Genomic DNA, 24482 nt, shown 5'->3' with positions numbered 1-24482 from the left:
GATGATTTGCTTAATCCAGCGAGTGATTTTCCATGCGCAAGTAACAAGGCAGATGTTTTACCCCTGTGGTCATTGGCTTTACTGATAGATCTGGAGAGCGCACTCTGAGCAGATGAGGACATCAGAGCCTGAGTCCTGAGAGAGCTCATCTCAGCACAGCTGACCCAAGTCTGGGGTGATGGTAAATTGGAAAAGATGGTAAAAGATGTTTCAAGACGTTTTACCGTATCTGGGGATGGCAGTGCTCTGAGGATGGGCACTAGCACACAGGCAAACTCGGCTCTTTTTTGAGGCTGTGTTCGTTCCTGATGTATGATCCTGATGCTACAAGTAAACCTGACGAGCAAGGGTTTTGGAGCGCCAGCCGTGGCAGCTGGGAGCCCACAGCCAGCGTAAGCACACGGCCCCTGCACAAGAGCTTTGCCATAGATGCAAAACTCACAGAAATGCAGAGCGCTGTGCTGCCGGGGAAGGGGGACTGCTGAAAAACTGCCCATGGGGAACCCCAGAGGGCTCAGACCTATGTCCCACCACGAGCTACTGCAGGGATCTGAATGCGATGGCACCTTGCAGCCTGTAGCATCCAGACCAAATGCAGCCTGGCTGTGTCCCGGGACGGCGGATGAGAGGGTGGAGTCCAGGGAGCACTTCGAGCCTTCTCTGGCAGGGGTGGGAAGAGCAAATCCTCTCTTTGCCTTTTCTCTGATGTCTTCCCCCGACTCCGGTGCGACTTGGGCCCCAGCTGGGCGGCAGGTGACAGTGGCTGGCTCTGCGCTGCCGCCTCCGCCAGCCTCCCGCTTGCAGGGAGCGCAGCCCCGCGCGCTCCCTTATCGTGGGAGCAGGAGGAATGGTTGTTCGCCAGCGACGCGCGGCGATAGCAGTGACTGATAGCTGAGCAGGGAGCAGCCAGCAGCGGGAACATGCTCGGCGGAGGGGCTGTTATTCGCGGGACAGGAGGCTCCCACGGAGGGGGAGGAGAGCGTGGGGGGCGGACGGAGGGGGCGGGGGGTCCCTGCCGCCGCTGATGCTCCTTAGGGCACTACAGCTGCAGAGAAACGTTGGCTCGGGATGATCAAAGCTTGCAAGGAGAAAACGCTAGGAGAGAAAGGGACGGAGTGAGCAAACAGAGAGGTCCACTGGAGAGCGTACACACAGCCCGGTGACCTCAGGGGCGTGAGGGATGAAGGAGACGCACTGTGGCTGACTATGTGGACCATCTGGGTGATCATCTTCTGGATTTCAGCCCTCCTGGTAGGTGCTGAGAGCTGTTTATTCCCAATTGCATGCAATCACATATTGCCTGAATAAGTGCACCTCCATTTCCTGAAGTGGTGGCGTCTTTGTTTCCAAAGGTCTATGTATAAGGTGAGAGTCTTTTATTTTATTTTTTTTGTGCTTCTGCTGCTTCCTGCGCTGATTGGCAGGTGCTAGGTGCTTGGTGCCTCAGTTTCCCCAGCTATCTAAAGAGGGCAGTGTCCCTAACTTGCCTTTGTAACGCAGCGGGTTGTGGGACTTGATGCCACTGGGAGATTTACACCAGCAAAGCATCCCCCAAGGGGGAATGCCCGCCACCACTAATGCCTCGCTTGACTCACGCTGAAGCAGTGGAAAGATGTTTGCCCCAGGGAGTTTGGTTTCCTTTCCTTTGGCTTCATTGCTGTCCTGGGAGTTTATGCAGTAGATGGGTCTCTCTCTGCTGCTCCTGTGTTGCAGGCTCTCAGACCAGTCGGGAAGGATAGCGCAACCTGGGCTATGATCACTAAGCGCTAGGCAGTTTATTTAGATTTTGAAAAGCATATATTAAATAAAACTATCAAGAAATATGTCCAGCCTGGGTGTGAGAAGTTGGGAGAGGGTCAAACTCTCCACCGATTTAGAGTCACTGTTCCATTGCAACTAATCAATTTACTTGTCCAAGTAGGGATTTGGCTGTGTCTCCGAGAAAACCTGAACTCTGCCTAGGCATTTTGATTGCACAGTGAATGCATTTGTAAACTTTTTTTGCCTTTTCATCATCTTTCACAACAAAATAGTGCACTGGTTTTCCTGTCATTTTGCTTTCTTGTTTGGAGGTGCTACCTAATGGGCTCTCTAAATAGATCTCTTTGCTCTGGGTTGCACTGAGAACACCTCCTTCTCCTTCTTTTCTAGTCCTTCAAAATACCTGTTTTGATTATGGCACATGCTTTGGCATCCTTTGTTCTCCGTTAAACCACCACCTTAAAATCAAAACACCAACCTCCAAGTTAAAACGGCCGTGAATCCTGTGGCTGCCAGTTCCATTTGTATTAAATATTATAGAGACCCATTCCTTTCACAGGTTAAAAAACCTAGTTGGCTCTTGTTATCAATATCATGGATGGTAGATTTCTATACATTCAGGACACGTTATCGGTGCAACTACTTCTGCTTGGAATGGTTTTGATGTAAGTGAGGTAGATACCGTTTATTTTCTTTAGTATTAAGAAGTATTTAGGAAGAGCTGGAGAAACCATACAGAGGGAAGCTGCTTTTCCTCTTTAAGTTCAAGGCACATACTGGCCCAAAAATGCATTTTTAAAGGAGAAAATGGCAGGAAATGCACGAGGAAAATAACCCCATGCGAACGCCCCGCATGCGGGGAGCAGGGAAGACGAAGGCAGGCTCTTTGTTGGGAATTGTAGGCAGAAAATGGGGGCCGGGCTGAGCGGTGGCAAGCGGCTCCGTGGAGCAGCCTGGCCCCGGCTCGCTCTGGGCTCACGTCACCCAATTCCTGCAAAACACGGGTTTCCCACCGGCAGCTGGAGGCTCCTGCTTGCCCCGAGTGCAAAATCCAGTTACTCGTGTGCCTGTTGTCAGACAGCGGCGCCGATCTCATCAGAAGAACAGGGTGAGCATCATTTGCCCAGGTCAAAAGAGTGATTTTAAGGCATTAGCCATAACAGCTTCCCGTTTGAACGACATGTTTTATTTAAGAAAAAAATGCGGTGACAAATTATCAGGGTGGTCGTCGCAGCTGCATATGCTAAAACCCCACAGCCTCATTCGAGAAGCAAAGAAATAGTGTAGCCTTCTTAAATCTTTTTAAAACCAAATCTTTCCTGGGACCCACAGTTCTTCAAAGGAAATGGCATCCACAAATATATATGCTTCTTTAAAGTGACAAATATTCCTATTTCTGAGATCGTTATTGATGTAATTGCTAACAGTTATATTTACGGATGTTCGGTATCATCTTGAACAACGCACATGCAGTCCAAACCAGTTTCGTCAGCCACTTCAAATGCTCAAGATTAATTTGTTTTTAAAGTATTTTCAGTGTAACTTTTAGGCAGATATACCACCACAGAAATTTTAGGTCTAGCTCTTGCATTTGATTTTGAGAGTTCTGAAAAATGTATTAAATCCTGTTTACTATTGGTAATCAAATATGTAACAACAGAGAAAGATAAACAATACGCTAACAAAATCTAATAATATTCAGAAATGATCAAATTAAACCTTCAGTTAACTACTGAAATTATGAAATACAATTGCATTTCTTTAGATATGTTACTCCAGTAGGACATTTCTATTTTTTCAAAGATGTAACAGATCTAATACATTTAAATCCTGATATCAGACAGTAGTTTGTTTCACCCAAAGTCTTTGCAGGTGTGATTACAGAAAATTCATTGGATTATGCAGAAATTAATGGTTTTTAGTTGATTTATTTTATGATGCACAAAGACAAGGGAGAAAGATGCCGAAGGTAAATAGAGGAGACCAGTTAGATGAGGCATGATACGCTGCTGAAAAGATCAAACTTTGTTCAGAAATATAAAACACAGCATACTTCCAGCTGAAGTGAGTGGGATTTTAATCATTGACGTCTGCTAGGCTAAATTTTAATTCATCCCTATGGGCCTAATTGTAGAAAAGTTAATAGTCCTCATTGCAAGGTCCTCAGTGACTATTCTCTCCTAAATCTAATCTGAAAGTGATCAGCAATTTCACAAGATTTATTAGATTGAGCATTAATGTGACTGTCGGGTTAACTTCTCCTAAACTAAATATATAAAAAATTTCCATCTGACGCTTTTCAAATAATACACCCTAATTACTTGCTTTTAGTCTTTTACGTGTGTATGTGTATGTGTATATATATATGTACATATGTATTGCTTAGTGGGAGTTTATAAAGATTTTTTCTTGCTAATGAGGGAGAAATTATCTAATTTATTATAATGGCAACCAGGTGGTATCCCGTACTTGTAGTGTCACAAATTATGGAAACTGGCCAAATAGTGAAAGTATTTTTCCCTGTATATTGCTTGAAAGTTGAAATACCCCAGGCACTTGAGGAATGTGTCATCAGTAAAAACACTGCACGACTTAACCGCTGGGACCTTGTCCTACAAATCATTTTGCAGTGATTTTTAATGCATGCCATATTAATGGCCATTAACTATTTTGTACATTAATTTTGGTCCAGTTACACATAATATAAACTGCATATTTAATTGCTACACCAGGACTGAGTTAAGACTAACATTTCTCCCCTGCCTTGTGAGGAAGGAGGATGTGGAAAGACACAAAGGTGAGTAAATGCACTTCGGACAAACCCTACCATCAGCTTTCCTGCAAAAATCTCAGCGAGGTTCTGCTTTCACGCTGGCTCCTGCAGCTTCCTGATCCATCGCAGTAAACCAGACTTTGGTGGTCTGCAGCCAGTGGAGATATTTGGGCCGGGTTTGCGTGTAAATGTTACCTTGGAAAATGACCTGCTAGTTTTAAGGTTTAAGAGTGCTGGAGGTGAACGATTGGTTCACTGTTGCCCTAGGAGAGCCCAGTGGGGCCCTGGATGTGTTTGCAGTCTTTTGGAGCAGCATCTTGCTCGTGTGCTGTGTTTAGCAAGCTAACAGAGCCGTTTCTCTCAATATAATATCAGCAAATGGGAGAAGGCAGTAACAGTCTGTGCTTGTCTACTACTGTTGCAAAAAAGGGGGTTCAATTCAGAAAAGTAAGGGTATTCCAAGGAAATTTTGCCCACACTCAGGTGACAAGACTGCATGGAGCATGTGAGCATAAGAAAGGCAAATCCTGTGAAGGAAAAGTGATTCCACTGCTTTTAAAATTTGCAGATCGGAGCTGTCCCGCCTGTCTGCGACCTCCTGAGCGTCCTGAAAAAGGAGGAAGAAAACTGTGCCGAGACTCTCTCCCTGGAGGCAAAGAACAGGACGCCTGAAAATGATCTGCTTGCAGGTTCAGGTAAAGGGCGAATGAATGCGCAAATACTGGTCTTAGGTGAACTGGGTGGCTTCACAATCTGATACCGCACATGCCTTCCCATAGGAGCCAGGCAGCGTGCATGCGTCTCATTTAGGAGCAGAAAAACAGGTAAGGTCTGTTATAAGGCTCCAAAAGCAGGATTTTGACCTTACTGTGACAGTAAATAATAGAGTTATACGTATCTTTTAACTCTCATATGCACCTTCTAATGCAGCTGCTTGACCGCAGTTGTCACCACTGGAGAGCACATGAGAGCAACAGTAGCTCACCAAATGTTGTGAACTGCGGAGGATTTGGAATTCCTGTCATCGCTGACAAACATACTCTTATAAAGTCAGCCCACTAAGTGCAAGTTTACTCAACAAATTTGCCTTCTAAATCAATGAATACCAGCAGCCAACATGTAAATCACACGGCCAGAAGATCCTCATTGCTTCCTTCTTGCTCTAACTTACTCTCACGTAACAGAGGTCTCTCATTTCAGAGATTTATGATCCCATAAAGGATCTTTGCTTTGGGGAGGTCTTGTGGTACCGAGTCCTCAGCATGTAGACAACTTCCCTTTCGCAGCTGAGCAAATGCGTTTGTGTACAAGGGGTCTTAAAGAGATAACTGGGAGCAAATCTTGAAGCTTGTCCGTGAGCTGAGTGTTAGCCCCTGCAAGTAACGTAGCTGAGCCAGCATCGCACGGAGCACGCTGCACGGAGGCAGCGAATGCAACGATTTTTGTGTGTGACCAGCCGTTGTCACTGGTTTGTACCGTTCCCAGCTTCCTGCGGACGGAGCAGTTTCTGGATGTCTCTGTGGACCCATCCACGTCCTAGCTGGTGTGGAAGGGCAAGGAGGTCCCATGAGAGGTGCTGAGCGCAGGGCATCGCTGCGAGAGACCAGCCGCCGCAGGGGCGAGACACGCAGCTCTCGCTTGCTTTCGAAGCCTTCGTCTCCAGCAGAGAGTGTGGGAGACAGAGACATGTTTCACTGTGACCTGGCCCAAGGGCAGGACTCAGAGTGAGGATTTGTTGCCTGCTTTCTTAGCATGCCTAGCGTTTTGCCCTATCTGTGTTTTATCCCTGTGAGCCTTGCAGACGGGACAGGTTGCCACTGCAGGTTGCCAGATATTGCAGAATACAGATCTGTCTCATTGCATGTGAGCGGTCTGATTATAGGAATAAATTAACATTGCTCGTTTCCTTCTCTGTTGCCCTTGACTGCGGAGGAGAGTGCTTTCAGGCAGTGATGCAGTTTGACAACCTAGCCATTTTTCCGCTCTGATCCCATGACACAGCTGTGATGTTGAACTCTGCCCTTCCTCTGCACCAGGGCACTGAAGATATGTACAAGCTAAACCTCACTGCTGGGGACAAACACTAGCATTTGCAGGCAGTGCCATTTTATAGATGGTCTCATTTTATCTCAGTCAAATAGCAGCTCCTCAGCAGAGATTTAATCTACTTTTAACCTGGATCCAAATCTTAAAAATTCTGCCGAGGCCTTTGGTTACTAGAAAGTTTAATATAGAAGGACCCTACCCTCTGTGCCCCTTCCCCCAAATCTATGGAAAAGGCATTAAAATATAGTTCAAAGTACAGGGCCTTCCTTCAGAAAGCATTTCCAACCAACATCAACATTGCTCCTTTTGCTCTGTAAGTTGGACCAAACATGGCACAGCGGTGTGAGCTCAGGACTACACATGCAGCAACTAGCTTTAAGCTGGAAGTGGCCAGAGCGGGGCGAAGAGGCTGGCTAAGCCCCTGTCCACCTCTGTAGCTGTGCAAACAAACCTTCCTGCAGCAGCAAAATCCCAGAAAAATAAGCAGGGGCAGGATGCACGGGGTGAACCGGGTCATAATTTTGCCAGGGTTTTCTGTGTACCGAGTCTGATTTGGAGGGCTTTATGCCAGTGTTGTTGGCATGAAGGTTTGATAACCCAAACACTACAGCAGGGCTAGGCATAAATATCACCCAAGGTGATGTTTTGTTTGCAGTTAAACTATATTGCTTTGAAATAAATGGTTACCAAGTCAGATAAACACTGGCACAGGGAGGGCACCAGCACTGAGATACGTTGGCTGTGAAAAGCTCCGGATTTCCAGGCCCTATTACTGTTGTTCAGGAAGAAATCCATATATTTCTGGAAATATAAAAATTTTTGTCAGGCTGATGGAGCCTGTTCTTGCGAAGCACAAAGCATATGAGGATGCTCAACACCCCCTCAGTGAGGGTCCAGGGCATTCAGCACACACCAGGACCTGGCAGGCTTAAGAGTGGTCCTGGGCTGACAGAAGGGGCATCAGCTTTCCTATTAGCACCCTGAAAACCTAGATTCATCCATGCCAGCTTCACGTAGCTGAGCAAGATGCTCAAGCTGAGCTCACAGTCGCGCTGTGCTCCGTTGGCCATCAGCACCCTGATGTTCTGCAGGTACCACCAGAAGGCAAGAAAGCCAAGCCAAGAGCTCAACCGCAAAAGCCTCACTCGCCCCTCTGACTACAGGAAGACACCAGAACAAGCACATTCTTGACATAAGCAGCCCCTGCACCTAACTGAGGGAAATTAAGTGATTCTGGGCAGTGTCTGGCAATCCCCGCAGCTGGCAGAGGCTTCGGATGGCAGAAGGTTCCAGCAGAAACATCCCACTTTTGGAGGCCTGGCCTTGGAAGGAGCAACATTACAGGCAGATTTTGCAGAATATGGGAGTAAATCCATGTTTTCTCCTCACCTGTAACTGTGATGGTCTTCCCTTTATAGGGAAGAGACTGGAAGAGCTCAGCAAAGTTTTGCTCTCCTGAAGCAGAAAAGCCATTGACCCCTATGGCTGAGCCCAGAGAGTGGTCCGTTGGTCTTATTCACTCTAGCCAGTCTTAGCGTAATGAAAGAGATGATGGAGAGTATTTATGGTGGTACAAGGGTGACATCAATACAGTACTTCTCTGCCCTTTCTCCAATATCATTCTGAAGCTGCTTAAACTCTTGGTCAAGTTGTGTCTTTTTGTATTTATACAAAGATTATGTAAGGAAAACACCAGGCTGACTCCAAGTGGAAGCTTTAGAAAGGTCGAAGTGTGAGCTAAAACAGCCACATCTGGTTTCTTTCAACTTTACAGGGCCTTCACAAGACCTCTTCTCTCCCATCCAGGTCCCAGGAGGTCTCAAAAGGACCTCTCTCTCTCACCCAGCTTGCTTTTCAGAGTAGCGAGTGTCATTGTTCCAATAGGTCCTTGGTCCTTGGACAGTGTTGCATGGTGTTTTGTTGTTGCCCTCTAGGCAGATGTGCTGGAATGTGGGATAACATGAGCTGCTGGCCTTCATCTGTTGTGGGACAGACTGTGAACGCTCACTGCCCCAAATTCTTCCAGATGCTGACGGGGAAAAAAGGTAATGCTAAAAATACGCTTTTCTTACCTGGTTGTTTTTTATTAAATGTGATATTTACGAAGATGCTGCTGTCAGATCCGAACTCCAAGGGAAATTCTGTCCCTGCTTCTTTTAAAAAACTGATGGCCACTTTGCAGCTCTTGTCACAACACTAAGCTAAATGCAGGAGGGCCTGCAATTAAATTAGCTAGGTGTTTTCTTATTTTAAGAATTTTCTTATTTATAATAATTTCTGTATTTTTCTTAGCCAGGTTGAGAAAAGTGTGGGAAGTAAGTCCTATGCTAAAAAGCAGCTTTTTAGCATGGTTTCTTAGGGAAGAGAGTTTTTTCACTCAGGCGCTGTGTTTCTGGCTGTCTTTCCCCTTCTAAGGACTCTTAGAGCCAGAGGTTGATTTCAGAAAAGCTTGACAAGGGGTGAAAGTTCACACAGCATTAAGTCTTACAAGTTTTGGCAAAACAGGTGGCCAGGTAGGGGGCAAAGATCCCTTTTTTGCCTTCGTCAAGAGAAAAATCTGCAGTGGGGCTTCATTGTTTAGCTGTGGCAGACTCCGTACAAAGGAGAAGTGCAAATCCATGGGAAATCAGGCTGCGTTAGCCCCATGGCTCACTGAACTACTTTTCAGAAAGGGATGAGCTTGGGTAGCATTTGTTGTCCATTCAGTGAGTTTTCTAAGCTGGAAACGAAGTGAAATTTATTCCTAACGTAGTACAGTTATCACGAGCTATTAAGTAGGAGTTTCTGCCTGCTTTCTGTTAATTTCTATTTTTTAACAATGCCTGAGAAATGTGCTTACATTTCTCTTTAGTGAGTTAATGATTCATGTCAGAAGAGGGTTCTGCATTCTCTGGATATAGAACATGGATTAATGAGGCCAGTACTTACAGAAAAGCAGCCAGCTTCTTTTTAGGAAGGGAGGAACAGAAGACAAAGTATTAGCTGTCTAATAAAGATTAGATAAGTAAGAGGAGAAGTATTTAGGGCTCTTTAAAACCAGACACGGAGCATTTAGTTTAAAAGATATATTGTGCTGTTCTATATACACACAAACACTAGCTGCCTGTTGAATAATATAATCTGGTGTAAAGATAGAGGATAAAATATACAAAGACACAGATCGCTGAGAAAACCATCTGTTTGGCATGCGCTCGCAAGTCTTGAGCACAGCCACGTTGGGCCTTAAATGCTTCAGGCTGTTGGTTAAATGCGATCCGGGCTGGCGCAGCCGCTAGAGGGACCTGCTCGCTGCCTCTGGCCTCGCAGGCAGCCAGCGCCCTTGCAAAAGCACCGTCTGGGGAGGAAAACAGAAATTTGTCCATCCAAAGGTCATAATTAGAAATCCAATGTACTCTGTGTAATCTTGGAGATAGATAGTCTAACAGCTTTAAACTTTAGCTGCCCTCCTTATCGAGAAGCTGAGAGCTGAGCCGCTTCCAATAAGCCACGGCCAAAGTGACAGCGTTCAACCCAGAAACCCAAGACATGGTCCACTGTCATTTACACTGCATTTCGGTCTCTGCATCTGGCATTTTGGGTCAAAGTCAACAATAGTTTCTTCTCATTCTCACAGTCACATACTGTGGCTAGCTTGTGAGTCATATGTTTAACTTCTGCTACAGTGGCTGCCCTGTTTTAAGTAATTTGACAGAAAGAAAAACAACAATTTGTTTGCTTGGTAGAAAAGCAAAAGTTTTCTTTCCTTGCCACTTACAAAGGAGATGGGCAGCCACAGATGCCAAAGACCCATATGTTAAGGGACGCAGATAGGTCTGAGCCCAGCCTCTGGTCTCCCAGCTGTTGTGCTTTGGGCTGAAATCCATACTAGCATGTGCAGCCCAGACTGCCCGGCCCCTTCCCGCATAATGGCCCGAATAACAAACACACTGGGACCGAATCCGTCTGAACATTACTAGAGTTCAGACTCAGACCTGTCCCAGGTATGAAATGATGGCTGTTGGGATAAGGCCTCCTCAGATGGCCCCACTCCCGCTGCCATCGCGTGTCCCCCCATGCCTGCAGCTCAGAAAGCCTATAGGGCACCCACAAATGTGGGGCACCGACTGCCAGATGGGCTGTAGGCCTTGAAGCTGCTCCAAGCAGAGCATGTTGTGGATTTCCCCAGCATGTACGTCAGCCATAGCAACCAGTGCTGTTGAAACCGTGCTCATGCCCAGTTCAGTACACCGTGCAATCTGCTGTACTTTGCCTGTAATGCAGGCACAGGCATGCACCAACACACAACTTCGCCTCTTCTCCCTTATCTTCTCTGGTTCTCTTTGACACCCTTAGACAAGTACCAGTTACAGGCATGTTTACAAGCCCTGCACTCTGCTCTAAGTGTGTCTTCGGCTGAGGCTGAAGCAGAGGATTTGCCACCACACCACTCCCTGCTGGGTGCCAGGCAGGCTGGAGAAGGGGAAACAGTGGGTCAGCTTCATCTCTTCCTAGTGTTATTGCTGTGCTGCAGCAGGATATAGAAAACATGGCTTGAAAAACAAGCCTGGCCCTTCCAAGGATGCTAGGCTGGAACAAGATGTTCATAAAAGCATCAGAAAAATAGCCTGACACTGGCACACCCAGAGCTCGTCCTCCTTGGAGATCGCAGCATGTTTGTTGTGCCTTGCCTTTTTTCAGAGGTGAGTCCAAATCAAGTGCAGACATGCTGTCAGGTCACCAGAACTGGCCCAGAGGTAGCAGGAGTCCTGACTCCATCCTGACAGTCCCAGCAGGGCTCCAAAGAGCATAAACCAGTGCTGAACGCAGCCCTGCATATGCATCTCTCTCTGGTCCCTCAGCACTGCGGTGATTATTTGCAAAAACAGGATGCCGCAGGGTCCCTGCGCTTGCAGCTGAATGTGCAGGCAAAGATAGGTTTCTCCTTGTGTTTTTTTCTATCAAGGCTTCAGCTTAGGGCTGCTGATCCCTGGCCTTCTCCAAGTCCTCACTGCTATTGCCATCATCGCAGCAGAGCCAAGATTTCACTCCATATTTTCAAAGGGTGACTCCTACCTGACAGGCAGGTGTGATTAGGACAGTAGGCAATGGGTTTATTTCTTGACAAAAGTTTCTCTTCTCTTCACCCATAACCTATAAGCCTGCTAGGGTCATTTTCTCCCAGTCAAACTGTAAGTTGTCTTCCACTATTAACACTTAACACGAATGTGAGCATGTTCAAACCTGTCATATTTAACCATGAACAACTTGGCAGGGATCCATCTCACTCAGCTTTAGGGGTCTAAAAGTCAGACATCTAAGAGTGAGCTGAGACCCCCTGGTATCACACAGAGAGAAGTGAGTTGGACAAACTGACCCACTTTGCCCAAGGATTTACCTTTTGGAAGTCTCTCCTAAGTGAGGTGAACCCCATGCTAACCTTTAATTTGCCAGTAAGCGAGGAAATCAACAGTAGAAGCTGCTGTCCAGACCTGGCTGTGGAGATGTTTTTCATTTAAATCACACCAAAAAGCTGTGCTTAAAAACAAAGCCAAGGAAGTGATGAGAAATCACTCGGTGATGGCAGAGTGCCTGCAGCACTGTGGTGTCCTGCACACCGGCTGCTGACCAGCTAACCACTTGTGTTATCTTCAGACTATGAGAAACCACAGTACAGTACAGACACCTGAGCAGGGAGGACATTCAAGAAAGTATCAGGTTTGCCTAAAGCAGGAATCTGTGATTCACTGAGTCACGTGTTTGCTGATCTTGGAGTACTGGCCAAGAAACACCAGATGTACTGAACAGTGTTATTTATGTTGCAGTTAATAAAAACACATCCATCACAGTCATCCCTGAGTTGGCAAACAATAGTAGGACCCACACAAGTACACTGGGCAAACTTCAACATAATTAACTCAGCTGCATTTCACTTCCAGCTATGGGGTGTGCATCGCCTGGGGGGAACACTCCCTTTGCTCCTGCAACATCCCTCCACTGAGGAGAAAAACGATGCAACTGGAAATGATTACACCTGGGTTTGTCCTTTTTTGTTGTCACCATGCAGGTTTTGTCTATCGAAACTGTACTAGTGAGGGATGGTCAGCCCCATATCCAAGACCTGATATTGCCTGTGGTTACAACATAGATGACACTGCGAACGAGGCAAGAGTGAGTCTGAGCACCTGTGACCATAGAGCCTTGCTCCAGGGCCTGGAGGGAGGGATGTTTTCAAACTGTTAAAGAGAGACTGAGTAATGTCGTGATTGAAGGAGCACAAGCGGGCGGGGCTGTGGGTATGGGTGTTCTTTAGCGTAAATGCTTCCTCCAAATGGTCAGAATGGGTTGCTCCAGGGCAAAAGCAAAGGAGCTGTTTTTACAAGATAATCCATTTGTAAAATAGTAAGGAGCACCCTTCTCTTGTTATGGGATGATTTTTGCTAGACAGTCAAAGATAAAGATGTGAATATATGTTCCTCTGCAGCGTTCCTATTTCATGACTCTGAAGACCATGTACACAGTCGGATACTGCACCTCCCTTGTGACACTGTCAATAGCCTTGGTGATCCTGGCCGCTTTCAGGTGAGGAAAAACGAGCATCATCATTGGTTTGCATTTGGTCAAGACCTCTGATCACTCCTGACTGACACAGCTGGCTTTCAGAACAAGTTAAAAATGAAAGTATTACTGAAAAGTTTCAAAGAAATCAATGACGGAAATCGTCTCTGAGCCCGTCTCCCAGCAAACGGCAGGGCTGTTCCTCATATTGTGATCTCCTGTGCTTTACAAAATCTAGTTGAACATACTTCACAGGGTGGAGTTTGCACTACCTCCCTGCTGAGATTTTTCCCCAATTTCATTGTCCCTGTGGGCAGAACGACTGCCCCCAACCCGCCTGCTGTTCTTTTCTCCACTTTAGACTGTGGCTAAAACTGCTCTTATTGCCACTGCACTGACTTTTGTGAAGATGTTGCAGGTTTACAGCAGTGTGACTGAAAGTCGACTTAGCTCCATGCACCCTTATAACCTGGAATTTGCACTTGGCTGCTTATTCAGTGAAATGATTTTCCCTCACAGTAAATATCAGGAAGGATCCTCCAGTCAGAGGAACCCCAACTGCTTTGCAAACTAGTCTTGAGGCTGGAAGCCCTCCAGACCCAGATGATTTTGGAGATTTAATATAGAAAACATTACAGGCATAAGTGTACCATGCAAATGAACTGAAGAAATTCACCCAGGTCTGGATAACTGGCAGCTGCTTGGCTTCATGATGCTTCAGAACTGAAGTGGGGAGCTAGACCAAGTATATCAATGTGAAATCTCAATTCTTCTGGCAACATTATAGGGTTTTTTTAGTACTTGAGTGAAGCAGATGTGACTTTAGTTTTTTTAAGGTCTTCTCTAGGGCATCCCTTTTTGGAAATGAATTACTCTTCCTCTTATAGGCAGGAAAATTGAATGGTCTTAGTGTGTCAGTTCAACATTAGTAAGCATTGAAACCTGATGTATACAGCAACAAGCTGTCCACTTTTTCCTAGGAATATAACTTCATGGGCTCTCTCTCTTTCTTGGCACAGAAGACTTCGCTGTACAAGGAACTACATCCACATGCATCTGTTCACATCGTTCATCCTGCGAGCCTCATCAAACTTCATCAAGGATGCTGTTCTGTTTTCCTCCGAAGACACAAATTACTGCGGGGTGTACACGGTAATCCTCTCCCTTCCAGCTTCCCCCGCACCTCACTTTTCTGGCAGGATTGGAGCCGTGGTTAGTGTGCAGGGAAGGAAACCTCCATGCTAGCTCACTGTCTGACCTGGCGGGTTATGGGAGAGGAAATGTATGCCCTGTCCCTTCCCTGGCACTTCACCCTGGAGGCTGGTTGGTCCAGGCTGATCTTTCACATGGTTGGGTCAAATCTGGGTTTTGGGGCTCCTCTCCCAAGCTGTCAGAGGTGCTTGGTGACACACACTGACTCCCTGTGGTCAAGAGCTGCTTGGGCTCGGCCAGGATGTCACTCTCTGACATGCAAATTGAAATGTTAGAGATTTCCCTGTTGCTGTGGGAGGGGGGGTCTGTGTGGATGGGGGTGGGGGGTGAGGAAGCGAAAGAAGCCCTGCCTGGAGCATCCCAGACACACAGAAACCCAGGCACAGATCCTCTCCAGGTGTGTGCAGGTATCTACCTTCCCCTTATGGTCATCAGAGCAGAGAGGGCATCCAGTTCAGTCTGAGGTAGACAGCTGCATTCACTGGCTTGAGTGCATTCACTAGATCTCTGCAGAAGGCAGCGGGAGTTCAGCACCTTGGCAAAGAGGCACCTAAATGTGGGTGTTTCAATCTGAATGTTGAATCTCCCATATCGTGAGTCTTCACTTCTGCAGCTCCTATCCCAACCCTGCATTACTGCCTGCCACTTCCAGAGGCAGCGATGTCTCCAAAGGAGCATCTCCCACATTCATTCAGCCTCCCTCCGCAAATCTACCGCACGCAGGGGAGCCAAAACCCCTGCCAGCCCCACAGGGCCCCCAGCTCCTCCCCATGGGCTGTGGCCAAGTGGGGCACGTTGTGGTAATCATTACACTGTCACGTCACTCGTGAACTCACCAGGCTCAGGCACCACTGCAAGGGGACATGGTGTAAACCAGGCAGCCCCTGGCATTTTCCCACCTTTGCCTCTTCTTCCAGCTAGCGTTGCGTCTGGAAGGATTTTCTACCTTTGCCTAGGCTTTCCTTGCGTCCGGCAGCCTGAGCAGCTCGGGTATTTCTGTGAACACAGGATACACCAGTGGAGTGGGGATTCTTGTATGGCTGCTAGATCCTGGTAGATAGGACTTGCAGCAAAGTCCAACAATACGTAAAATACTGCTGACGTACTACACTTTGAGAGCCGATAGTAAGATACAGGTTCACGCCCGCAGAGCTTGGCAAAGGTACCTCCCAGGTTTTGAAGGGGTTTTTCGTTTTTCTTTTTATTGGTGGCAAAATACCTTGAAAATGTTAGGGAGGGGACTGGAAGCCATGTTTGGTGTTCTAAAACAAAAGATAAGAATTAAGCAGGGAGGAAAACACAAAACAGAAAAGGGTTCTTTTACCCCAGTTTTGCTGATGTTTTGTTACTGAACAAGAAGTTTTGAGCAAATTATAATTTTGCTTTTGTCAACCATTCTTCTTAGGAAAAAAAGTCTGAGAAATACATTTCACATGCTTTACTACGCTTATATTAATGTTACTGATACTAGTAAGGCAGTGATAGTAAAACTCTTCTAAGTGAGAGAGTAACCCAGGCCCATGTGTCCATGACACATTCAATTCCTCTTAGTGAAACAGCTAATAATGTACTTACCTGTGCCAGCTCTGGTACCCACTTTTGGTATCTGTATGGTCACCACTGGTGTAGTGTAACATCTCACCATCTTCAGTGTATCTATCCTTGGAGTGCTTTCAGCTATGTAATACAATATAGGAAGTCAGCTGAGGCAAAAAGACAGAGGAATGAATCAGATCTTTTTGCCTCTATGTCTTTGAGGGCCCAGTTCCAACTAATACGATCAAGACGCTTGATCTGCGACCAAATCCAGGGTAGTACTGCAGCTATTAGATCAACCCTGCTTTCCTGTCACCAGCTTAGTCCTCCAGTTGCCATAAAATCTCTATTTGCCAAGACTTACTGACCAGCACGCTCTCTGTTAGAAAACAGATGGAAACAGAAGCACAAGTTAATTCTACTCTGTTTCCTCAGGCCGGATGTAAACTCACGATGGTCTTCTTTCAGTATTGCATCATGGCTAACTACAGCTGGCTTCTTGTGGAGGGGCTGTACCTCCACACTCTGCTGGTCATTTCTTTCTTCTCAGAAAGGAAGTTCCTCTGGTGGTTCATCGCCCTCGGATGGGGTACGATGGTCTCCTTTCAGTAAGAATAATTATTGGATTGTTGTGCTTTTGGGATGGATTTATGAAACAGTAACTAGCTTTTCCAACTGTAGGTGCCCCCACCGTGTTTGTTGTGGCATGGGCCATGGCTAGGCAACTCCATGAAAATATTGGGTAAGTTGGTTGGACAAGGGAGGGTTGTGCTCCAAGCAGGAGCATGCAGCTCCCCCTCCACTTGCGGGCTGCTCTGTGGGTTTCCTGCTCATTTATAATTGCTGGTTGCCAAGCAAACCAAATGCCATTTAACTGTGGTCCCAGCATGGGCAGATCCCCATGCTGGTGGGGAACATCGGTCCAGCTGGCCAATCTGAAGAAGAGTCTCAAATCCCTGTAGCATTTTCATGGGTGGGAGATGGCCTCCAAGTACGAATTCAGCCCATGACTGTTTCAACATCTGTATTTGACTTTACGATCAGTGAAACTTTGCTCCTTTCACCCCTCCCTTCCAAACTTTTGAGAACTGGTTGTACTTTAAAGGCAGAATACAATTTTGTCCAGTGCAGGTCGACAGTTTTCTTTCGTAGTTTTATTGAAATGTTGTACCAGCTAAGTGGGAGCAGGCAATTAATTTTGTAAAAGGAGGAATAGAGTCCTGTCTGAAATGCAAAACAGATTAAACCCTTTGAAAAGATGCCAGTGTTTGGATAACTGAATGCACCTTCTTTTCTATTTTTACAGGTGCTGGGACATTAACACTGATGCCAATACCTGGTGGATCATTAGAGGCCCTGTAGTTTTGTCTATTTTTGTAAGTCTTTTCTGGGATAAGCACATTCAAACTGTATTTTCAAATATGGCGATGGCAGAGATCATTTACTCAACATGCTTTAGAAGTGTGTTAATGAAGTGATCTTAGCCCGAGCTGGTGTGACACACAAATTACTGCTTAAGCAACTTTTGCCCAGCAGGACTTAGTCAGTAAGTAATGCCCCGGGGCTAAGTTCACAAGGAAAGCTAGAGCGTCCTCCCAAGAAGCCAGAGCCTGGAGAAGATCAGGTTTCCACATCCTGTTGATTTCATAGGATCAGAGCTGGCCTGTGGAAGCTTGTTTTGGACTGTTTCAAGGAAGGCTCCGGAGGAGAAGCAAATGGCTGCAGGTTTCAGTACTTCAGTACAAAAGCCTTTGTGTCTCCCAGTCACTGCCCCTCTTGGAAAAGCCAAAACCAACTTGCCTTACATGACCATTAGTTTTTGTTTGCAGAACTGAAAGCAGCACAGGGGCTTCAAGCCCCATGCATTACTGGACTGCAATTATACTATTGAGGCATTGCTCAGTGAAATGAGCTGTAGGCAGTGAAATTCAGAGTGAATCTCCCCAACACAAGGCAGTAGTGATGTAAAGAATAGTTTGGTACAAATAATACTCGACACCGATGGTTTGAGCTTTTGTTGTTGCTCACCTTCATAGCGTTAGGTAGGAGGGGCTGAAGTCTCTCTCTGGTGACAGTTGTTTTATCCAGGTGTGATGCTCTGGGGTAGACCTCTCTGCAGTGATTCATCCAAACCCTGGCACAGAAACATGCGACTTGCTAGTTACACTCAAGTAACCCACTGACACCCCCAGCGAGAACACGCAAGAGTTCACTGAGGTTTTCTTGTTGCCAGTAGGACCCATAATATTTGCGAAACACAAATTACGACCCTTGCATGCTCTCTTAGTAACCCAAACAGCAGAGATGGTGGGTTGAAGTTCTGCTCCCATTTACTGCCATGCAGACACTTCATCCCCCCCCCCCCCCCCCCCCCCCCCGGAGACAAGCAGAAGATAATCACACAAGCCATTCAGAATCAATGTAACGGGATCGCAGCATTTATTTCCCTTAATGAAACAACCCTTACGCTCCAGGAGCCAGCCAGCAATATTTAAATTCCAGCCAGACCTAGAAGTTCTGTAATATGAAAACCACAATCTTAAATCATCTTTCGAGGGCCACCCCCTTTCCTTTTCTAAATTTCCACAAAAAACTGATCACATCTAGCTTAACTACTCAAGGCAGGAGCAGGCTGCATGAGTCTGCCTCTTCTGCTGAGAAAGGCTCTTCTCAAGCCCATAGCCACAAAGACAAACAAACAGTTAAACCTGCAGAATTGAGATCTTATCTCTTTATTCCTTACAGCACATAATCCTTAGCAGTTCAAAGGGCAGAAAATGCACACTGATAAACTCTTTTGTGCTCTCGGACTAACCCTTCCCGCTGTTGTGCCCACTGGCAATTCGTCCTGGCAGGAATCCCACCCTCCCTCCTTCCCAAGAGTTTTCTTCAGCAGCAAAATGCCATGCGCTGCCTCCACTGGTCATGCCTGAGCTGGTGGGTTAAAAACCCCAGAATCCTCAAACCTGAACCTCCTTGCCCCCCCCAAATCTAAAATATTTACTGTCCTTCCTTCGTGTTCCCCTCCAGACTCCCTTGGCTTAGGGAAAGCCATGGCCTTGGCATCCTTCCCCGATACGCACAGGCCTGCAGCTAACATTGGCACCGTCGCAGCGGCATTTCCGAACATGCCCAGGGAAGGGGTTAAAAGCTGGTGTGGTGCAAGCGGTTGCGAAAGGCCGCGCAGGTGTGCAGTTCAGCCTCTCTTCCTCCGTGCTTGAGCTGCTTTAGTGAGAAGGGTGCCCGCAGCCTGGCTCCGGATACTCCTGCGCTTTGCCTGGGAGGTCAGATGAGCAGAAACAGCTATTGCCTCATCTTCTCCCCAGCCCAGAAGCAGATCAGTATTTTTATCTGGTTTCCACCCTCAGAGAGGGGGAAAACAGAAAAGGAAGAACTACATAAACCCTCGTCCCTTGCCATTTTTAACTACTTAGCCTTCATCCAGCAACACACTCTTTCTTTCAACAGGGAACAGAGGGTATTTGCAATCTCTCTTAGCAAGAGGTAGCTCTGGTGCCTTCTCCTTTGCTGGCAGCCCGTCGCACCAGGGCACCCGCTGGCTGCAGAGGTAACCGGCAGACGAGAGCTAGGACTGATTTTCCCACTGCGTCCGGTCTCTCTTTTCTCCAGCGATTTGCCCCGATAATAAGCCCTGACAATCACTTAGTCGCTGCTGGGTCCCTGCAGTCAGCTGCAGCCCCAGAACCGGAGGGTCCCGTGACAAGGGCTGTGGCACGCCAGCGCGGGAGGCAGCCCCTGCCCGAGCCCGCAGCGGCCGGCTGCATTGCCGGCACCAGCTGCCTCCGCTGCTGCCTGCCAGCTCCGCGTGCTGTTGCTCTTCCTTTTGATTCCTGCTGTTCCCCCCCTGCCCCCTTCTTTTCCTTTTCAGATTAACTTCATTCTTTTCGTCAACATTTTAAGAATTTTGATGAGGAAGCTCAGCTCACCTGAAGGAAGGAGTGGTGATATCAACCAGTACAAGTACGTCCTTTGCTCCGTGCCTTTACATAACATGAACCCATCTTCTTAATTCCTCTTGCCCCATTGTACAGCAGCTTCTCCCTGTGTTTCCATTCGCAGGAGACTTGCAAAGTCAACACTCCTCCTCATCCCGCTCTTTGGGGTTCACTACATCATCTTTGCTTTTTTTCCTGAAGATGCAAGCAGTGGTGCAATGGAAATTCAGCTCTTTTTCGAATTAGCTCTTGGATCATTCCAGGTAATATTTGACATAGTGTTCTTTTCTTAAAATAAGAAAAAGAGGCATAGCATACGTACACAACAGAGTTACAGTGGCAAAAACAAGCTGTTCAATCTCCTTTGCAATATCTCATCTTAATTTAAAAACCAGAATTGCAATTCTAAATCTATGACTGTGGTTTTTTTTTTTTATCTTGTAGGGTTTTGTCGTGGCTGTACTTTATTGTTTTCTTAATGGTGAGGTGAGTTTTGTGTATAGAACATACTCTTTTATTGCTCAAGCATGCTTCAGTAATTCGTGGGATATGTTCTCCAATGAATTACCCTGTGGTTTATCTGTCAGTTTTCTCCCCAGCTACCTAACGTCACTCCTGAAATTCCTCTTAGACCTGGCAAACCTAAATAATTGTAAGCCAAATGCAAACTTCGCCTCTCAGTGATTTCAGCCCTCTGCTCAATCAGATAGTGTTATTTCTTTTTGGGAATGGGGAGTGGGAGTAGCATCCTGCACACAGTCACACTGAAAATTGGAGACAGATCCTGATCTATGATGCTATTTGCTCTCATCCTATGTCTGTTTTCTAAGATCCTTGGAAGGGAATTTATCAAAAGCTGTATTGAGTCCAGTTCATTGGGATTTATTGTGTAAGTCTTTGGGACAGGGACCATTTCCATGCTTGTCATATGATAACCTGCTCTCCCAGACTCCTAGGCTAGAACTTGCATTCTGAAATGCTGCTGCTATTAGAGGCAGGGGGAAACACTTTCCAGTCCTGTGAGACCCTGAGATTTTTTGGAAGAAAAAAAAAAATGTTAGTGCCTAAAGGTTGGAAGAAAAAGTTACTTTGAAATGGAGGTGGGTTCGAAATACTCTGAATGGTGCTTGAACTTATCAAAAGAGGGTTTCCAAAAAAGTTGTTTTGAACAGAAAATCTGTATTTTTTTTTAAGTGTCAGGATGTCCTGTATTTATAAATAAAATAAAAATCCTGGAAAAATCTAAACCAGACACAAAAGCCAGCTAGTCTCTGTGAGCCATTTCAACATCAATTAACATTTCTAATAGAAAAACAGGTCAACCGAAAATTGTGCACCAACAGTATGACTAGAAGTGACAAGAGCCAGACCCTACCCTAACCCCTCAAACTAAGGGTTAAGTATATAAATCCAAACTTTGCCAAAGGTAACCACCTCTCCTCTTCCTGTTGTACTGCTCTCTGCGTTGCAGGGCTCCAAGATCAACTAGCTGAGCTAAGCATGTTGTGACCTTTCTACCCAGGTTCAGCTGGAAGTGCAGCGAAAATGGAGGCAGTGGCATCTGAGCAAACACTTGCGTCAGCATCTGAGCACCTCAGCTAGCAACGGACCAAGTGGCTTAACTCAAGTGATGCACACAGCAAAGTCCAGCCCGTCAGAGCACAGGAGACCAACCATCCGAAAATCGAGTGTGCTTTAGCGGACGCCGTATGCTTGGAGGATGCCTCCATCCTCCGATGCGTGTGGTTAAGTCCTGTGGACTGCGCTGGGACTCTTGTGTATATATCCGAAAGCAGAACTTGGCTGGAGATCAGCTGCTCTTGAAGCACATCTGTTCATCTGTATCCTGCGCAGCGCCAGAGTTATTTTGCAAAGCAAAATGGGCCAAAACATTTTGCTCTTCTTTGGGTTTCTGGCCGCAGTCATTTGTGTTTCTTTCCACACCAATATTTTTAAGCTGCTATTTCTACCTTAAATGTAGCCTTTTATTTTTCATGTGGCTCCCTTCCAGCTTTTTTCAGGCTAAGCCAGGCATGTGATTTTTTAGATGTTTTATATTTCTTCTGTTGAAGCTGGGAGGATATTCAGCTTTGCAAGATGAAGGCTAAGTGCCAAACTTTAACGCAGCCCATAGGCTTGAAATGCGAAATTAATTCATCCCTAAAATTTACCGAGATTCAAAATCCTGCTGCTGTGGCAGTGCACATTGAGGACTTTAGGCATGGCTGAGTTCCTTCCTCTCCTACTGCCTATCTATGCTCCAGGGGTGACCACAAGCTCAGAAAGTTTTCTTTCCTTGCCTGCTCTAACAGCAGAGACCTCAGAAATAACAGTGGTCTAATTTGGATTCGTATCAGTTTTTGAAACCGTAAAAGAGCCATTATAGCAAATTCCAAAGGTGGCCCAGAAAACCTTGGTAAGACGACACTTCACTATTTTGTCTGTACTTATGAGATTTGCCCAGCTAGTCTTTGAAGGGAAACAACGAAAGCCCCTGGGACATTTAAAACTGAATTGAACTGGACAATTGAAAGTGTCTTGTGAAAAACACCACCGTATTGGCAGGCAAAAATCTCTCTCAAGTCTACAATTGCACAAACCTGGGAGCTTGTACATGATAGTCGCCGTCACGAGGTATTTGAGCTTCTACTGCAGCTTTATGTTTTTAAGGATAGGATTGTTAGGTAAGTTCTCCTGGTTTGAGCTGGAAAGGGAAAAACAAATTCAGCCAGCAAAAGCAATCAAATCTAGTATTTAATTTTGTATCTTTATTTCCCCGGTTGAGGCAACGCTTGCCTGGCTTTCTTGATGACCGAACAGCAAGAATGCATTTATCACACTTTTCCTTCCTGCTCACCCATGGAGCGCTGGCAGAACCAGCACACTCCTGCAAAGTGGTGACTAAATGGCATTCCCCAACGGTTGCCCGAACTGCTCTAACGAGCTCTTATTTACACCAAATCCTCATGGCAGATTTCTGTCATTTTACCAGAAGCAAAACATGCAGAGAAATTTAAAGGATGCCTTCAAAGTTAAATCACCTGCCCAGAAGCAGATGTTGACTGCTGTGATTAGCTGGGTTTTAAACTGCAAGTTTAAGGGCAGGAAAAATAATCTTTTTTCTTCCCCTGTCATGCTCTCCCTCAAGTCTGGATAAAAACCCTGGCTCTTGCTGACTTACTCAAAGCAAGCAGATCCTCCCAGCTTCTGAGGAGCTCACTCAGTCCCAATGTATTTAGCAAGTCAGATACAATCATTAGCCTAATTTTCTCTCTGGCCTACGAAAGCTAAAATAAGACCAAGAAGAGCAGGGAAACAACACGTCTGCTCCCTGTCTGAGAATTAAACATTTATCAGTAAGCCAAAGCAGCTGCTTGTTTTAAACACGAGCGCCTTCTTACTGCATTAATGAAGAAATATAGATGAAGAGATCCAATAAGATGTAATTAAGTAGGCCTGATGCAATTATTTGCTATCACACAAGCCTGGGGAAGAGCTTAGTTTGGGAGTGTGGTGCGAGGGCTGGCACCTGATAGCCCAAGGCTGGGTGTAGCCCAGCAGAGCACGAGGCCGATTTGTGCAGAATTCCTGGGTAAACGGTGGGGGGGACCATATGCTCTGAAATAAAAAACCGTTGATTCCCCCCCCCCCCCTTTTTTTTTTAAATCTGTGTTCAGGCATAAACTATTGGTTTAGAGGGTCATTTTGATTGTGTTTGACCTGCCTGAAAGCAAGGGAAGCATCCCCAGATCCCACATTACATCTTCTGCCTTAGGCATTTACTGCCTGGGCAGCAGGGACTGGCCTGGTTTGTCCAACGAGCCGAGTCTCCGCTGGTTGCCCTGGCCGTCAGCTGGAGCTTGGAGCCCTTGGCTCTCTGGGAAGAGCAAGTTCATCCCGTGTAGGTGCCGGACAGAGGTGGCCTCACATTTTGCAGCACTGAGATTGAATGTAGAAAGCTGCTGTCACATGACACCGTAGCAAGGTGGGTTCTCACCTCTACAGATGATGCAAAAGCAGTCTTCCCTGCCGAGGGTATTTCTGTGATTAAGAGCTACATAACTCCAGGAACTCTACAACCTCTCTGACATGCCTTTAAGAAGATGGAGAGGGACAAAGTAGTAAATCTTAGGGAGCGATGCAAAGAGTCAGAGCGAGGAACGGGTGCAAGACAAATTCCCAACTTCTGTGGCCTGGAAATACCTACAGGTGCCATTGGACAAAAAAAGCTCAACATGAACTCCACATATGGAGTTCACTGACTTTCCCCTTCTCCATACTTGTTCCTTATTTAAGGGACAGCAGACATTTGTTATCAGTAGCATCTTTCAGACAGGTCACATCACCATTCAGGGACAGTGGTGTCACACTGGTGTTGCACTTGTGACAATCCCTGGATATTTGCTCCAGGTCACTGAAGGGGCCAGCTGCAGCTCTCCAAGCCAGCAACACCAGCAGCAGCTTGGCAGCCCTAACGTCAGCAGTCCAAGACGTAAGACTGAATTTAAGAGGAAGCAATCAACAAGTTCTCCCAGCGCAGCAACAAGGAAGCTCCCAGCCAAACTGTAGAAGCAAAAAGCAATGTTACACCATGAAGAGTTATGTTGTGAAACTCTTCACCACTGAGCATCAGGGGAGTTGAAATAAACAGGTTCAAAAGGGGC

At 46.3% G+C, this 24482-nt stretch overlaps 1 protein-coding gene across 2 annotated transcripts; it reads left to right on the top strand.

The window, feature by feature from the left end:
• Positions 1–1068: 1068 nt before the first annotated feature.
• SCTR (secretin receptor) lies at positions 1069–23178 on the top strand. 2 transcript variants are annotated; one of them, XM_064514652.1, is made up of 13 exons: positions 1069–1251; positions 5103–5229; positions 8515–8625; positions 12624–12727; positions 13041–13138; positions 14134–14266; positions 16298–16451; positions 16544–16604; positions 17169–17238; positions 19752–19843; positions 19943–20081; positions 20263–20304; positions 21290–21363. In XM_064514652.1, exons 1-13 carry the CDS (start codon positions 1207–1209, stop codon positions 21305–21307), a joined length of 1194 nt encoding a protein of 397 aa, XP_064370722.1. In that variant the 5' UTR covers positions 1069–1206; the 3' UTR covers positions 21308–21363. The 2 variants fall into 2 exon arrangements, with proteins under 2 accessions (XP_064370722.1, XP_064370723.1); XM_064514653.1 differs by having other exon boundaries at positions 1139–1251; positions 21341–23178.
• Positions 23179–24482: the final 1304 nt, after the last annotated feature.

This window comes from Dromaius novaehollandiae, chromosome 7 (genome assembly GCF_036370855.1).
Source record: "Dromaius novaehollandiae isolate bDroNov1 chromosome 7, bDroNov1.hap1, whole genome shotgun sequence".
NCBI lineage: Eukaryota > Metazoa > Chordata > Aves > Casuariiformes > Dromaiidae > Dromaius > Dromaius novaehollandiae.
This window is presented reverse-complemented; position numbering and strand designations above follow the sequence as displayed.

Excerpts from the sequence above, each read along its gene's own strand:
- SCTR (XM_064514653.1), top strand. The coding sequence starts at position 1,207 with ATGTGGACCATCTGGGTGATCATCTTCTGGATTTCAGCCCTCCTG. Across the intron at positions 1,252-5,102 it reads TCTGGATTTCAGCCCTCCTG|ATCGGAGCTGTCCCGCCTGT; the intron begins GTAGGTGCTGAG and ends TAAAATTTGCAG. Across the intron at positions 20,305-21,340 it reads ATTGTTTTCTTAATGGTGAG|GTTCAGCTGGAAGTGCAGCG; the intron begins GTGAGTTTTGTG and ends CTTTCTACCCAG.